We start from the raw sequence: 15,221 nt of genomic DNA, 5'->3' as shown, positions 1-15,221 counted from the left end.
GTTGTAGCTAGAGTGTTTTGGGATTTTCTTTTTTAATTGGTTAAGTGACTAAATCCGATCTAATTTATGGTTTGAGAGTAGTTTTGATATTTTTTAAAATTTGAATGTCGTGTTGAAATGATTAGATTGTTTCACTAAATATAAAATATATACCTATCAAATATTAATGATATAACTATGTAGGTTTTGGAAAATTAATAAAACTAGAAAAACAATAAAAAATTATTTAGATAATTTGAAAAACCAAAACTTTTAGTTTAATTTGAAATAATATTTAAGTAATGTTTGATACTGTCTTCCAACTATATTTTTTTAAAAAATTAATTTAATTTTAGTTTAAATAATTCTTTTTATGTTTTTAAATTATTTTTATATGTTAATATTAAAAATAATTTTTTAATATATTTTTAAATTAAAAATATTTTAGAAAATAACTTCAGAGATTTCAAAACTATAATCATATTCTTAAACCATTGGGCTTTTTAAATATATATAAAAAAAGGTTTTCTTAAAGGGTACGTGAGTAATTCCACCAAGCCACAGACGCCAAGCAAGATACGAATCACACACCGATAAATCACACTAACGATCTTTACCTAACCCTGACGACCTCCACAAAAAAATTCTTTCTCTTGTCACACGATACATCCCATCTATAATCCCAAACAGGCCACACACCAAAAAAAAACACAAAAATTTCCGGGAAAATCTTTCTACCACTTTCTAGACATCCAAGCAAACAAAACAGAGAAGAAGCAAAACCCCGGAAACTCCCGAAATCTCTCTGACAGATAGATGTCAACGTCCGGACAGCCACAATTCCGATACACACAAACACCATCAAAGGTTTTGCATCTGCGAAACCTTCCATGGGAGTGCACAGAAGAAGAGCTTATCGAGCTCTGTGAACCTTTCGGAAAGATCGTCAACACTAAGTGCAATGTCGGCAACAATCGCAACCAAGCCTTCGTTGAATTCGTAAGTAATTTTCCTTTAACCTTTTGCTTACGTTTCAATCGGATATGTAAAAATTAGGTTAAAATGGTTGTAAATCTCAGGCAGAACAAAACCAGGCAATACAAATGGTATCGTATTATGCGTCGTCGTCGGAGCCAGCGCAGGTTCGGGGTAAAACGGTGTATATTCAATATTCGAATAGACATGAAATTGTGAACAATAAGAGTCCAGGTGATAATCCTGGAAATGTATTGCTGGTTACCATTGAGGGTGTTGAAGCTGGTGATGTCAGCATCGATGTCATTCACTTGGTAATTGCTTTTCTATCTTTCTTTTTTCTTTTTAATTGTTTTTCAACTTTTCTTTTCCTTTTGATATATTTCAATTTCAATTTGGTTAAATGTGCTGAAATCATGATAATAAGGTTTTTTTTTTCCCTTTCCTTTTTGGGGTGGTGGAGCTTCAAGATTGTTGATTAGTTATTGCCATGTAGTCCTACCTGAGGCTAGTGGTTGTGGAAATGGTTTCTAGATGATGGAGGCATTGTGAATCTGTATGTGTGTTCACTAGTCCTTTGCTAGTGACAACAAGTTTCTGACTATATAATGCAATGAAAAAGAAGATATCATTGTCTTGTCTATCTCCTTTTCTTTTCAGTGCAATTTTTTTCAATAGTTGAGGAAAAAGTTTAACGTTAATTTTATTCACTGTAATTATGCTAGTTATGTTATGTATCATACTTAACATGCAGATGATGGGTACTTGTCTAACGACCTCGTGTTTAGTTGTTTTGAAAATTTTATCTATCTTAAAATTGGTATTCTCAATGCTTTGGTTTGAGTTGACTTTCTACTGTTTTTAATTGGACAATTTGGGTTATAGATTTGGTGAAAGATGCTTCTCATTGTTTTATTACTTTTTACGTAGAAATAGTGCCATGATTGGATTATGTAGTAAATAATGTGTTAATTTTAATTCAAGTCAGTTGAATCACAGATGATGGTGCCACTTATTTAGATTCATTTGTTGGAGACAGTTTGGAAATATTATCATACGTCATTCTCCTTTCTAAGGTCTATCTTGACGCATTCATGTACAGGTGTCATTCTGCACTTATTTCTTAAATATTTGGAAAATTTGTTGTGCCTTTTCATCAATGATTGGGGTAGTCCCAAATGGTGTATAGTTGAAATTCTCATTCTATCATCTTTATAGAATCTGATGCATGTGTCATTGAAACTTGTCGCAGGTGTTTTCTGCTTTTGGCTATGTGCACAAAATTGCTACTTTTGAAAAGGCTGCTGGTTTCCAGGTTAGGTTTCAAATATGCTTTTGTTCTTTCTGAGATTGCACTTTTTTTTTCTGTATTAGTATCAATTTTTCCTAATATCTTGGCAGGCATTAATTCAATTCACTGATGCTGAAACTGCATCTTCAGCGAGAAATGCCTTGGATGGGAGAAGTATACCCAGGCACACACTTCTTTCCTTTCCTAACCTTTACAACACCCCCTATTTTTTCATTGTCATTTCTTTGGGTGAATTTTCTGTTAGTATGGCGAGTGTTGTTAATTTGTGACGTTGAGATATTATGTTTAAAAAATTCAGGTACCTGCTTCCAGAGCATGTTGGTTCCTGCAACTTACGCATTTCATATTCTGCACATACTGATCTCAATATCAAGTTCCAGTCCCATAGGAGCAGGTAATAAAATGGTCCCAATTTCTAAAAGTTCAAACACTTGTATGTTTTCTTACTGTTCTTTTTTCTTATGCTTGTTGCTCAAAATCATTCATCACTTCTCTTGTTCATCATCTATTTTGGAATTTGAGGCCTTGCTAATTGGTGTATGCTTTTTCATCTAGTGGGTTAGGGAAGCCTCATAGCCAAAACACAGATGTATGGTCATGGTGGCTTAGTAATTTCTTTCATCTTTAGATAGTAGCTTATTGCATTTGCACTTGCGATTGTGGTTAGAATGTTCTGTGTATGATTGCTGAATTTTATCAAATGAAAAAATCACCTTTTCATACAATCATTGTTCAATTTGTTATAGCAGTATATTGCATTTGCACCTGCCATTGTACTCCTCTTTGCCAATTTTTTTTTCTGGTGTCTGCTGTAAAAGTTTGTTTATTTCTCAGCATGTTAATGATAAGTTTGTTTCTTTATAGGCTTGGAGTGGAATATTAACTTGCATGTTATATTTGGTCGTGCTGAATTTTAGCAAGCTGCAATTTTAGGGGGTTTCTTTTGTAGCCGCTGTATTTCTACAAACCATCTAACAAGAAGTCCAAACAAAACCTTAACAATCAATTAGCTGAGCAATTTCTTGTCTTTCTTGTGTCATTTTTTTGATGATATTGCAAAGTTCATCTTTAAGTAAACGTGGATTTTTTCAAATACTACCTGGGTGAGGGGGAGCAGAGTTGTGAACCTTCTATCTGGCAGAGGATTGCAAAAGCAAGCCAATAGATTTCGCAAAAGTTTCACACATTTTTCCATGACTGTACTTATTCATGCATGATTATGTCTTGTTCACTTGTCAATCATTTGAATCTTTCTTTCGTGATGTTCCTTTTTACACAGCTTCTGAAATTCACGCATCAATAATGTCATAGATAGTGTCGTATGACAGATTTTATTCTTTGACTTTTGCAGAGACTATACAAATCCGTATCTTCCTGTGAATCCTACTGCAATTGACGGACCTGTTCAGGTGAGTCATGACCGATTACCTTCTGTATTGCATTACTGAATCTTCACCAATGAGCTGTTTTCTCCAGTCTACTGTAGGTGCTGATGGGAAAAAGAAAGAGCCTGAGAGCAATGTACTTCTTGCATCCATTGAGAACATGCAGTATGCTGTCACCGTGGATGTTCTTCACACGGTGAGGAACTCCTAATTGCTTAAATGTTTCCTTCACATGGATTTTGATTTTGAATGAGTTTTGCTCATATAGTGCTCCGGCTGTTCATTTCAGGTATTTTCTGGATTTGGTACTGTCCAGAAGATTGCTATATTTGAGAAAAATGGTGGAACACAGGCACTAATTCAGTACCCAGGTATGCTTCCTTCTGTCATGACTGATTGTTTACAAATCTAGCATGCGAGTCATGTTTATTACGTTGACTACCTACATCGTGTTGAAAGCCTTTTGAGCAACACAGTTCTTTAGGTTTCAGATTATCTGATCATTTAATATTCATTTTGTTAGACTTTGAACTTTCTATGGATCTTCTTTTTCTCTTTTTTCTTAACCATTTTTCCCCTGTTTTAGGTATGGATATAGAAGGATTTAGTCATTCCAGAATTTCCTTTCCCTGCTTAAAGAGGTCCTATACCAAAGTTGTTGGGGTTGGCTGAACGAATCTTGTTTGTCTATTTCATCCTATTTAAGCTATACCAATTCCTTTTTAATAGTTACAATCACCTCTGGTCTACTTTTAAATGTTATGTCATACTACCAAATTACAACTGGTCACAAAATCACCTTTTGTTACTGAGAGTTAATGTTTATGTTTTTTTGAAACTGATTAATATCACCATTGTGACTAGGTTCATTTTTAACATTACTTCCACCATTTGTGATCCTTTTTAGAGGTGGCTATAGGTTGGGTTGGAGTTGGATTTTCCTCCACCTGCGTCCAACCCGGCATATCTAAATCCATCACCCGCCTCTATCTCCAATCCGGTTGGATTGGGCTGGGTGGAGGATTTTCTCCACTCGGTGGGTACCCAACCCAATGTGGATGTTTTTACATTTTAAAATCAATTAAAAAAACTAAAACTAAAAAGAAAATTACATTTCCATCCACGAATCACTAAACTATAAAATAGAGTCTAAACTTCTAATCCATGCATAAGACCATAAAAATCCTTCATGAATCATAATATAAAAATCCATGCATCATATTGAAAAAAAAAAGTTTTAAAAACTAGATGGGGGCTGGTTGGGTGATGGATTAGGTTAACCTCTCATTCGCCGTCATATCTGACTGGTCAAACCAGATCAGGTTTTACCCACCTCTGGTTTGACTCTGGTCAAATCCAATAAAAATCTAATCCAATTGGATTGGATCAGATCAGATGACACTAGATACCTGACAGATCAGGTGAAATTGCCATTCCTATCCTCTTTGCTAACATATTGGCCAGGTTTATAACAATGCACATGCTTTATTTGTGAGATAGGATTTAAGCAGCAATAGTGTCTTCATTGTTTTCCAGATGTTGCGACTGCAGCAGTAGCCAAAGAAACTCTGGAGGGACACTGCATTTATGATGGTGGCTATTGTAAGCTTCATCTATCATACTCTCGTCATACTGATCTCAATGTAAAGGTATATATATGTGCTTTTGAGTTAATGTCATGAGAAAAAATAAAAAGAAAAATAAAAGAGACGCTGATAGAGGAAAAAGTGCATCTGTTCTTGATCGAAAAAGATTTGGTCCTTAAAATGTATGCTTCTTGACACTTGATTGCCCTCCCTTGAATACAATCCTCTTCTTCTTTTTTTCTTTTTATTTTTGTTGTAATTTATCTAGAGATTCTGAGTGGTTGCTTTTTTTGGTAGGCCTTTAGTGATAAAAGTAGAGATTACACCATCCCGGATGCAAGTTTTCTCACAGCACAAGCTCCTGGCCTCCACACTGCTCCCACAACTTGGCAGAATCCTCAAGCTGGTTCAATGTACCTTGGGAGTAACTATGCCACCACAGCTGCTGCTCCTGCTCAAGTTCCTCCTGGGCAAGTGGCAGCTTGGGATCCGAGTATGCAGGCGGGTGGACCAGGCTATTCATCAGTTCGCGGTATGTATCCTGGTCAAACATATCCAACACCCCCAGCATATGCTTCCTCAGCACTACCTCCAGGTTCCTCTCCCCATTCATATAGCAGCCCGATTTCTCCTGGTGTGGCCTCCATGGGAATGACTCACCCAGGGGTGCAGCCAAACATGCGACCTGGTGGGGCTTCACCTCCTGGTCAGACTCCATATTATGGTCGATGATGAGGTATCTTCCTCCTGAAATTTTTTTTTTGCCTTCCAGCAGAAACAAGTTTCTGACAAAGATGATAATTTGATATGCTGTGGGTTCACCTATCTTGTGAGGCTTTGATGTTTTATTCAAAAGAAAAAAAAAAGTTTTTAACTATTTCTACATGTCTTTATTTTCTGTCGTCTTGGAATACATTGCTGGATGGAATCTCTGTTCTCAGTCCTTATCAATGTTGTAAGCTTGTGAACTTGCTCCAGCTTTATTTAGTGCAGCATCAATGTAGAAAACTACTCTTAAGCTTTATATCCTCAGCTTTTTTGAACATTAGTTCTTATGTGAAGATTCCTCTTCTGGTTATATAGCACTCTAAACTTGCTACGATCTCTAACCATGTGCATGCTAACAGTTCATATGAAAAAAAAATTGCTGGCATTCTTACCTGTGATGTTGTTGAACTCAGTAGGGCAATCTTTTAGCAAATGAGGATTTTCTTCCTTTTTGATTTTTCCTTTAGAAAGTGAAATTGTGATATTTTCTTTCATCTCTTAGATGATGGATAGGAATTTTGTAAAATCCTCAACCCAGTTTTGAGATTTTAGTTTAGGTACTATATTTGTTATCAAGATCTTGACATCAAATAATTAGTTACAACAAATTAATATTATTATAAGAAAAAAAAAAGATGACAAATACTAAACAATAAAAGAAAAGAACTTGATTTAACAGGTAAGAATGAAGCCAATGCTGGTGGCTCAGGAAGTTTAATCAGAATAGGCCTCTGCTGGTGCGACTGAGCTTCTGGGCCTGTACGATCCTGGGAGAGGTTTTACCTCCTTTTCATTCTCCCTCTCAGAACAGGTATTTTTCATTTGTGGGAAGCAATTGAAAGCGAAAACAACTTTTTTTACCAGCTACTAGTCTATAGACTTAAGGCAGTCATCTTCAATGATCGGTCCAGCTGCAACATGTTGTGTTGCAAGCAAGGTTGGTCCCTTGGTCCTTGATCTAGGATCTAGATAGCCGTTGCATTTCCATCTTAAGAGTTAGTACATTTTGTTAGTGGATCCAGATGACCTAATGAGTTTGTGGGGAAGCCTTTCTCCAACACTGCAGTTAATGCTCAAATTGATACCTCGGTTTTATAATTGGCCTACCATGCCTTAAAAGCCCTTGTTGGGTAGGGTTCATTTTTCGCTGTTCCCATGTGGTAAACTTGTGGGTGTGTAATTCACTCCCAAGTTTGTAGTAGCCAAGTTCATTAAAATCAATGAAGCCCAGTCATTTAGGCTTGGCCTGCAGAAGAATTTGATCTCCCCTACCAAAGGATAGGCAAGAGACAAGAACTTATTTCGGATGCAACGAAAATTGGACGATGGAAATGGCAACTAGCCGATCTATAATTCACCCCTCACTCGAGACAAACAAAATCAAAACACAACTTGTTCATTGTCCATGTCTACAAAATCTAGCAATTGGTTGATTTGGGTTCCTAATGTCCTCCAAATGCTTTGTTAATTGTTTGTGGACTTGTCGTGAGGAAACAAGTCATTTTAATTTGTAAAGGGTACATCAACGGTGGTGTGTAAAGCTGGAATATTTTGACAAATTTCCTTCATTTTTTTTTTAATCATATCTCTTTCCTTGTCACTTCAAATCATCCGGCCCTCTTCTATTTTTCTTACAGTTGTTCTGACTTTTGCAATGAACTTTCACTGAAACTAGTAGAGGAAATTAGTGAATTTAACTTTTTGTACGAGTTGCTAATTGACTTGTGTTTCAATATGGTTCGTATATTTTGTTATAATAAAAAATCAGATACACATGCTTTTCAAACATGTTTATATATATATATATTAAAAAGATTATAAGTGTAAATTAAAAAGTCTATAAAACCATCTAATTAAATAAATTGATAATTATCTATGTAAATAAATGAAAACAAATATTAACGATAACTAAGAATAAAATTGAAAAAATTAATTTTATTAACGATCAAAATATCTGGTCTCGCAACATGAATATTTACTCGGTTATGTTTATTAAAAAATTATTTTTTATTCAATTGAACAATAATAAAAATAGACATAACAAAAATTAATTGAATAAAAAAAAGAAAAAAATATCATGCAAGTTGCATATATGAAAAATATTATCTAATAATAAATACTTTGTATTTTTTAAAATGATGTTCATCTATGTAAAGACATTAAATAACATAGAGGAAAGATATTAATTGAAACATAAACTAAAAAAATATTGAAAAAAAAGACATTAAAAAAAGTATCAATTAAAATAAAAACCAAAATTAGAATAATAATAATTAAAAATGATAGTCTAGTGCCACAAATGTGTTTAAAAGAAATAGGAAAAACAAACAACTCGAGTTAAAGCCTTGATCAGGTTTAATAAGTTGATCTTATTTTCATTAGACGATAACAAAAATAGATAATGATAGTAAATAGACAAATGTTTTATAAAAATAAAACACCATGATAACTTGGAAAAAAAACCTTGGAAGTACAAAATTGGATTAAAAAAAAGAAAAAAAGCTTGAATCAACACGAGTTAGCATGATATATATGTAACCTGAATAATAAGAAGCGAGGCAACCCGGGTTAACCCGCAAAACCCGTGGCTTAGATCATGAGATCGAAATAACCTGATAGAAAAAAAATTAAAGGAAACCACAAAGCCAATCTAAAAAATATATAATTTCAAATGATGAAACCGGAAAAAAAAAATAAGCAAAGAAAAAAGAGATGTCGACCCGTATTAGCTTTTCAAACTCGTGATCTAGATAAACTAGAAGCACCATAAATGAAAAAACTATGAAGCATAATCCATAGCAAATCAAATGTTGAAGGATGAAATTGAAAAAAACAAGTCAATTATAATAAATGATCTAATATAAAACGATTGTAATTAAAAGAATGAGGGTGAAAGTCAAAATAAAAAACAAATTAGAGGGAAACCTATAAATTTTTATTGGAGGGTTAAATTGAAAAGAAAAATAACTTTTAAAAAAGAAAGAAAAATCAAAAGAATGAAGATCAAAATAGAAAAGATAATACACCATAAACTTGGATTTAATGATGAAATTGAAAAATAGTAAAACTTTTACAGAAGGGCCAAATATATATATATATATATATATATATATATATATATGAAAAATTGTAATTGAAGGACTAAATTGAAAACAAATAAAATTTTTATAAAAAGACCAAGAAAAAAAATCAAAAGAATAGGAATTGAAGTCGAAATATAAAAAGAAAGAGGACTAAAAGTACTTTTTAGGGGATAAGAGAGAAAATAAGAAGAAAAAAAGGTTTACTAGCGACAAACTGCTCCACTGCTGCACTAGTAGGAAAAGGACATGAAGACATTTCCAATGACATGATGGTAATGTAGGTTTGACCACTGGGCGGTGACATATACGTTGTCCAAATAGCAGGGGCGTCTCTCACACATTGGCATGTGGAGAGCATATATTAACAACTTTTTGAATATTTATATGAATTATTCAAAACAAAAAGATCAAATACCCTCTATTAGTATGGAATTAACAATAAAACCATTGTGAAAGGATGAAAAATCTCATGGCGTATGGCTTATATTTTTTCTTAAATCCAAGGGTAAACATGTTTTTTTAAAATAAAAAGACAAAAATGCCCTCAGTTAACATTCTAATTTTTTTTTACTTTGAGGGCATTTTAGTCATTTTACTATTTTAAAAAGTTGAAAAGATGCATATACCCCTGTACATTCCTTTAATGACTAACGAGTTATGTGAAAAGACTAAAATACCCCCAGCCTAAATGCTTTTTAATTTTTATTTTAAGGGGAAAAATGTAATACTACTGTAGCAATGAATAGTTTTTCATGTTTGTGGGTACAATGATTTCCTTACGTGTTTTAGAGTTTTGTTAATATATACATTTTAACTTTTTAATGTATGTATGTCTTAGACTGATTATTTCTCAACTTAAATATGTGTTCGGTTGAATTTTAAGTTCCCTAATCCCTTTTTATTTTGTGTTACTGCTTGTCATAGATGGGCATGGCATGCAATTTGTGTTCGTCTCCTAGGTTTTTTCTTTAAAAAATATTTTATCTCTACATAAAAATTTTCATTATGTAAGTTCCTGAAAATAGGTGTTTCTTTATATTTGGTAATGTGTTGCAAGATGCTTTTCAATTAAAAATATATCATAATAGTTTTTTTATTTTATTTTTGACATCGGCATTGTAAAATAATCAAAAAGCACTTAAAAAGTACCAATAAGAACTTTAAAAGTATCAATTTAATGCATTTATAAAGTATCATGTTAATTAATTAATTAAATTATGCATTGACAAAATAATCAATAAGCACTTAAAAAGTATCAATTGATTAAAACATGTCTTTTTAATAATAATTTGAGGTAATTAAAATAATTATTTTCAAGATGAAATAATTTAAACTCAAGAGAAAAAAAATGAATTTCTCAAGACAAGATACTCTTTTACTTATTCATTAATGTTTTTGATGAAAAATATATTTTTTATTAGAAGCATGATTTTTAAAATAAAAATTATCATTCAATGTTTAATATCAGCATGCTTATTCGATATTATATATATACCACTATGGTCACCTATAATGGGACGTTGAATAAATAGTAAAAATCATCTCTATTTGATATTATTTTCTTATTCAATTAAGGCATAAGCCAAAGAAAAAAATCCTATTGTCTGTATTAAAAGCAACTATAATCAATAACTTTTCACTGAACCTTTCATATAGATGGGTGCCATCCACATTTATAATTGACCTACAAGACTTGAAGCTCTCAATTGCAGGATTAAATGCCTATAAAAATCTACCAAAAACAATTTTTCACTATCAAGTTATTCATTATGTTTCCACTCAATAACTGTCCCAAGATTTGATTCTTGTAAAGCAAAAAACAATCGAGGTAACATTTCAAATGAGTCTTCACGTGTTCCAAAAAGTTCATCAAATATCTTTTGTTTTGTAGCTCATGCCTTATAGTAATAAATTTTAAACTTATAATGCAATTTGATTTCTTATTGTATACTGGAAACAATATAAGTAAGGTTATTTTTAATAAGAGTTAAAACTGGTAATGTAATAAATTTTGTATCAAGTTGATGGTGATCTTTTTTATGTATATATTGATACTTGTGTTTTTACCTTTCAACTTTGCTATCTCAAAGAAATCTGATCTTTTTATGGTATCCCTCATACAAGTATCATTGACATTCAGGTACATAAACACATTGTAATTGAACAAAGTTTGGTTTGAACAATGAACTTAATATTCAAGTGAATGTGCAATGTGTCATTGATTAACAACATTCATCACATCATTTTTAGTTCTGAAAGTTTATCCAATTACCAAACCACCACTACTAGCTGATTTTATACAATAAATAGACCAATCATTATAAATCATGTCATCAACTCCGGTATCATAACCAAATTCTAGAACAAAAGGCCTCATCATCATCATCATCATCATCATCTAATGTTTCAACTAAAACCACGACACCTTCATCTTCATTATTACTAGGTTTGGAGGAGTCATATCTATGTTGATCACAATATAGGTTTTTTATTCTATTTTCATCATAAATTCCTATAACCCTATCTTCCAATATCTTAGACATACAAGCACCAGCTGAATGTGATAATTATCTAAATGACCGAGCATATATGAGTATAGATACATTAGTATCTTCATGCTCTATATTATATGAGCTACTAAGTCTGGGTTAATTACTCCATCATGTTCATTCCACTCTGGATGAACAATTCCATCATATTTCTAAAATTCATATCACATGCAATCGGTATTGAGAAATACTAATGTTCCCAAACAAGACACCTTCAAGTGATATCCATTTTAACATCATTATAATTCAACTCAAGTCTTCCACATATAACTTTTTAATATCTTCAAATGACATACCTCTAGTATCATTTAAGAATACAATACTTCTGTCAATATAAGTGATATTATTATTCGTATCATGAACAATAATACTACTATAATGACACAACATAAAGAAGTTTGAAGACATTCTGTAAAATAAGAATACTTCATTAGAAATAAATTATCTCACAATTCAACGCGAACCCTAACTGTTATTACTTTGAATTTAATAATATCAATGAAAACATATCTAATTGCATCAATTAAAAACTAAATGATCTCAATTGAACAAAATCCCTAATTACGATAATTTTTACCAAAATTCAACTTAGGTTCTAGTTGCTATAATTTCGATCATAACTTTATTAATAACATCAGTTGATTAAGAGTCTATTTAATTGTATCAATTACAACAAAATTTATCTCAATTCAAACAATATTATTAAATATGACAAGTAACCCAGTAATCAATTTAAACCATAATTTCTCTATTTAAACCTTATTGATTCCATAAACAACATCAATTGTATTAAAAACATATAATTGCAACATTCAAAACCTAAAATTATCTCAACATTAACAAAACACCCAATTATCAAATACAACACAAATAATTATAAATCAAAACTCAATTTATCCATTCAATAATAAAACCCATAAAACTAAGAGACAATACAACTATTTTACCTTGATTTTTTGATGTCTAGATAGCGGTTCAACCGGTTGTGGCGGCGGGGAAGTTGTCAACAGAAACATGGGTTGATAGTTTGCAACAAAAAAAAGTAAAAAAACTCATGGAGACAAGAGGAAGATAATTTTGGTGTTTTGGTGGAGAATTAGATGATGTTTTGAGTGATTGGCAGATGGTTTTGTTCTAGGTTTCTAGGTTCTTAGAGTTTTTTCATGTACAAGAGCGGTGGAAAAAAAAAAGGGGAATTATATATCGATAGCAAGCATGATTATAAATCATGATTGTATTATATAACTGCTATTTAAAATTATTTTTATATTAAAATCATGATTTATATTAAAAACATCATTCAGAGTAACAGTTATCTTCAAAGTATGCTATTCGTTAGAAACTTTTTCAAACTATCCTCTGTAACTTTCTTGTAACCGAGTCATTTTTCAAAAAATAAAATAAAAATTCAGGCCTGAATTAGTAAAGAAAAGAAAAGAAAAGAACGCTAACCGTGCAGAGCACCATTCACCAAATTCACCATGTCCCACCCAGAGTTATTGACAGTTCCGTAATGGACAGCTTCAAAACCACTCGGTTACAAGTTTTGAATCCCGAAAAAAACCACTTTCAGACCTTTAAAACCAAAGTCTCCATTGTTTCCACAAATCTGAACAAAGTAAAAACCACTTAACAGTTGTATGGTCCCTTTTGCTGAAAGCTAGTCAGGTTTTTTTAATCAGGTTCAGGTGTGATGTTGACTGACTTCTATTTAATCCCCTCAAGCCTCCCCTCCACTCTTCATTTCCCACAATTACTATCTTTTTCCAAGGTTTTATCATTTTCTACTAACACTATCTTTTTCCTTTTGTTTTCCTTAATTACTAGCAAGAATTTTTATTTATTTATTTAGTATTGCTGCACTTTTATTTTTAAGCAGTTGAAATGTGACTTTGCCTGAGGGGTTCTTATAATTTCGTGCAGGAAAATGGCTCCTTTTGGGTTTCTTTTAGTGGGGTTTCTCTCCATTGTCTCGTCTGTTCATGGATATTATGGAGGTTGGATTAACGCACATGCCACTTTCTATGGAGGTGGCGATGCTTCAGGGACAATGGGTATGTTACTCGTGTATGTTTTTTCCCAAGAAAATCATATTGTACATGCAAGTTCTATCATGTGTAATCTCCTTAAACTACCGTCCTAGCTAACCTTAGCTTGGTTATTTACGTTTCAAGGCGGGGCTTGTGGCTATGGAAACCTCTACAGCCAGGGTTATGGAGCTAACACAGCAGCACTGAGCACTGCATTGTTCGACAATGGTCTGAGCTGCGGGGCTTGTTTTGAGATCAGATGTGTGAATGACCCTAAGTGGTGCCTGCGTGGCTCCATTGTGGTCACTGCCACTAACTTTTGCCCTCCCGGAGGCTGGTGTGATCCTCCCAACAAGCATTTTGATCTCTCTCAACCTGTCTTCCAGCACATTGCCCAATATAGAGCTGGAATCGTCCCAGTAATTTACAGAAGGCATGTTAAGCAACAACTTACCGTGTCTTCATTTAATTTATTAATTACGTTTAGTGTTTTTTTAATCTAATCAATAAGGCCATGGTTTATCATAGGATAAGATGCAGGAAGAGTGGAGGCATTAGGTTCACCATCAATGGCCACTCATACTTCAATTTAGTCCTGATCACCAACGTTGGCGGCGCCGGTGATGTGCGTTCTGTGGCCATCAAGGGTTCAAGAACTCGATGGCAGGCAATGTCAAGAAACTGGGGCCAAAATTGGCAGAGTAATGCTTACCTTGATGGGCAAAGTCTCTCTTTTCTAGTTACCACAAGTGATGGTCGCAGAGTGGTTTCTTACAATGTTGCCCCTGCTGGCTGGTCCTTTGGACAGACATACAGTGGAGGGCAGTTTAGGTACTAGACACGATCACACAGCACAGCTACAAGAGTAAGATATATATAGATATATATATAGGGTTAATATTTGCTATGAATTGGCCCTTCGCTTTCCTATAATTGTGAGTTTCTGCAGTCGATGGCTGGCATTAGAATTCGAGCCTCGAGACTGCATTTTTTTTAAGCAAGAGTGAGTAATATGTGCGTCCAGAGGCAGCTGCGAGGACATTAAAATACAAAGAGAACTGCAAGTAAATTAAAATGTTTGTGGTGACAAAAAAAAAGAGATAAAATAAGGCATTAATTCTTCTTGCTTGAGTTGAAAGTGTGTGAGGTCACAGTCGTTCACTGTGCCCCAGCTCGTTTGTATTCAATCGATCAGTTATTAAATGCACAGGCAATGTCATTTGTAACGAAAGGGAGATCTCAACCTTCTCTTTAATTTCCTCTCTTTTTCATGTTGATTACTTTCCAAAAATCATTTAAGTTATTCATTTGTTGGTAGAATATTACATTTTGAATAATAAATCCATCTACTTGAGTGGATTGATATTCAATACATACATAAAAAATAAGCTCAAATTATCATACTTCAACAAAAAAATTAAATACTAATTTAATAAGAATTCTAATTAATTATTTAAACAAGAATTCTCCTTTAAAAAAAGTCTTCTTTTAAGTGCAAATATCAAGTAATATTATGAGATTGAGATTGTCTTCTTCTTCTTTTTTTGATCAACA

General features: G+C 33.0%; 2 protein-coding genes across 6 annotated transcripts; both read left to right on the top strand.

Annotated features, from left to right (window-relative positions):
- Positions 1-578: 578 nt before the first annotated feature.
- On the top strand, positions 579-6,261 carry LOC7495985 (polypyrimidine tract-binding protein homolog 1). 4 transcript variants are annotated; one of them, XR_002978777.2, is made up of 10 exons: positions 579-978; positions 1,059-1,268; positions 2,207-2,269; positions 2,356-2,429; positions 2,565-2,660; positions 3,618-3,675; positions 3,743-3,847; positions 3,941-4,022; positions 5,188-5,419; positions 5,535-5,682. XR_002978777.2 is itself a non-coding variant. In XM_024589165.2 (10 exons), exons 1-10 carry the CDS (start codon positions 796-798, stop codon positions 5,540-5,542), a joined length of 945 nt encoding a protein of 314 aa, XP_024444933.1. In that variant the 5' UTR covers positions 579-795; the 3' UTR covers positions 5,543-6,261. The 4 variants fall into 4 exon arrangements, 3 of the variants coding, with proteins under 3 accessions (XP_024444933.1, XP_024444931.1, XP_024444932.1); XM_024589165.2 differs by having other exon boundaries at positions 5,188-5,253; positions 5,535-6,261; XM_024589163.2 differs by having other exon boundaries at positions 580-978; positions 5,188-5,300; positions 5,535-6,261.
- A 6,992-nt stretch (positions 6,262-13,253) lies between these two features.
- LOC7495984 (expansin-A10) lies at positions 13,254-14,898 on the top strand. 2 transcript variants are annotated; one of them, XM_024588888.2, is made up of 4 exons: positions 13,254-13,408; positions 13,561-13,691; positions 13,812-14,100; positions 14,196-14,898. In XM_024588888.2, exons 2-4 carry the CDS (start codon positions 13,565-13,567, stop codon positions 14,503-14,505), a joined length of 726 nt encoding a protein of 241 aa, XP_024444656.2. In that variant the 5' UTR covers positions 13,254-13,408; positions 13,561-13,564; the 3' UTR covers positions 14,506-14,898. The 2 variants fall into 2 exon arrangements, with proteins under 2 accessions (XP_024444656.2, XP_052304572.1); XM_052448612.1 differs by having other exon boundaries at positions 13,301-13,325.
- Positions 14,899-15,221: the final 323 nt, after the last annotated feature.

Source organism: Populus trichocarpa, chromosome 17, assembly GCF_000002775.5.
Source record: "Populus trichocarpa isolate Nisqually-1 chromosome 17, P.trichocarpa_v4.1, whole genome shotgun sequence".
Taxonomy (NCBI): domain Eukaryota; kingdom Viridiplantae; phylum Streptophyta; class Magnoliopsida; order Malpighiales; family Salicaceae; genus Populus; species Populus trichocarpa.
This window is presented reverse-complemented; position numbering and strand designations above follow the sequence as displayed.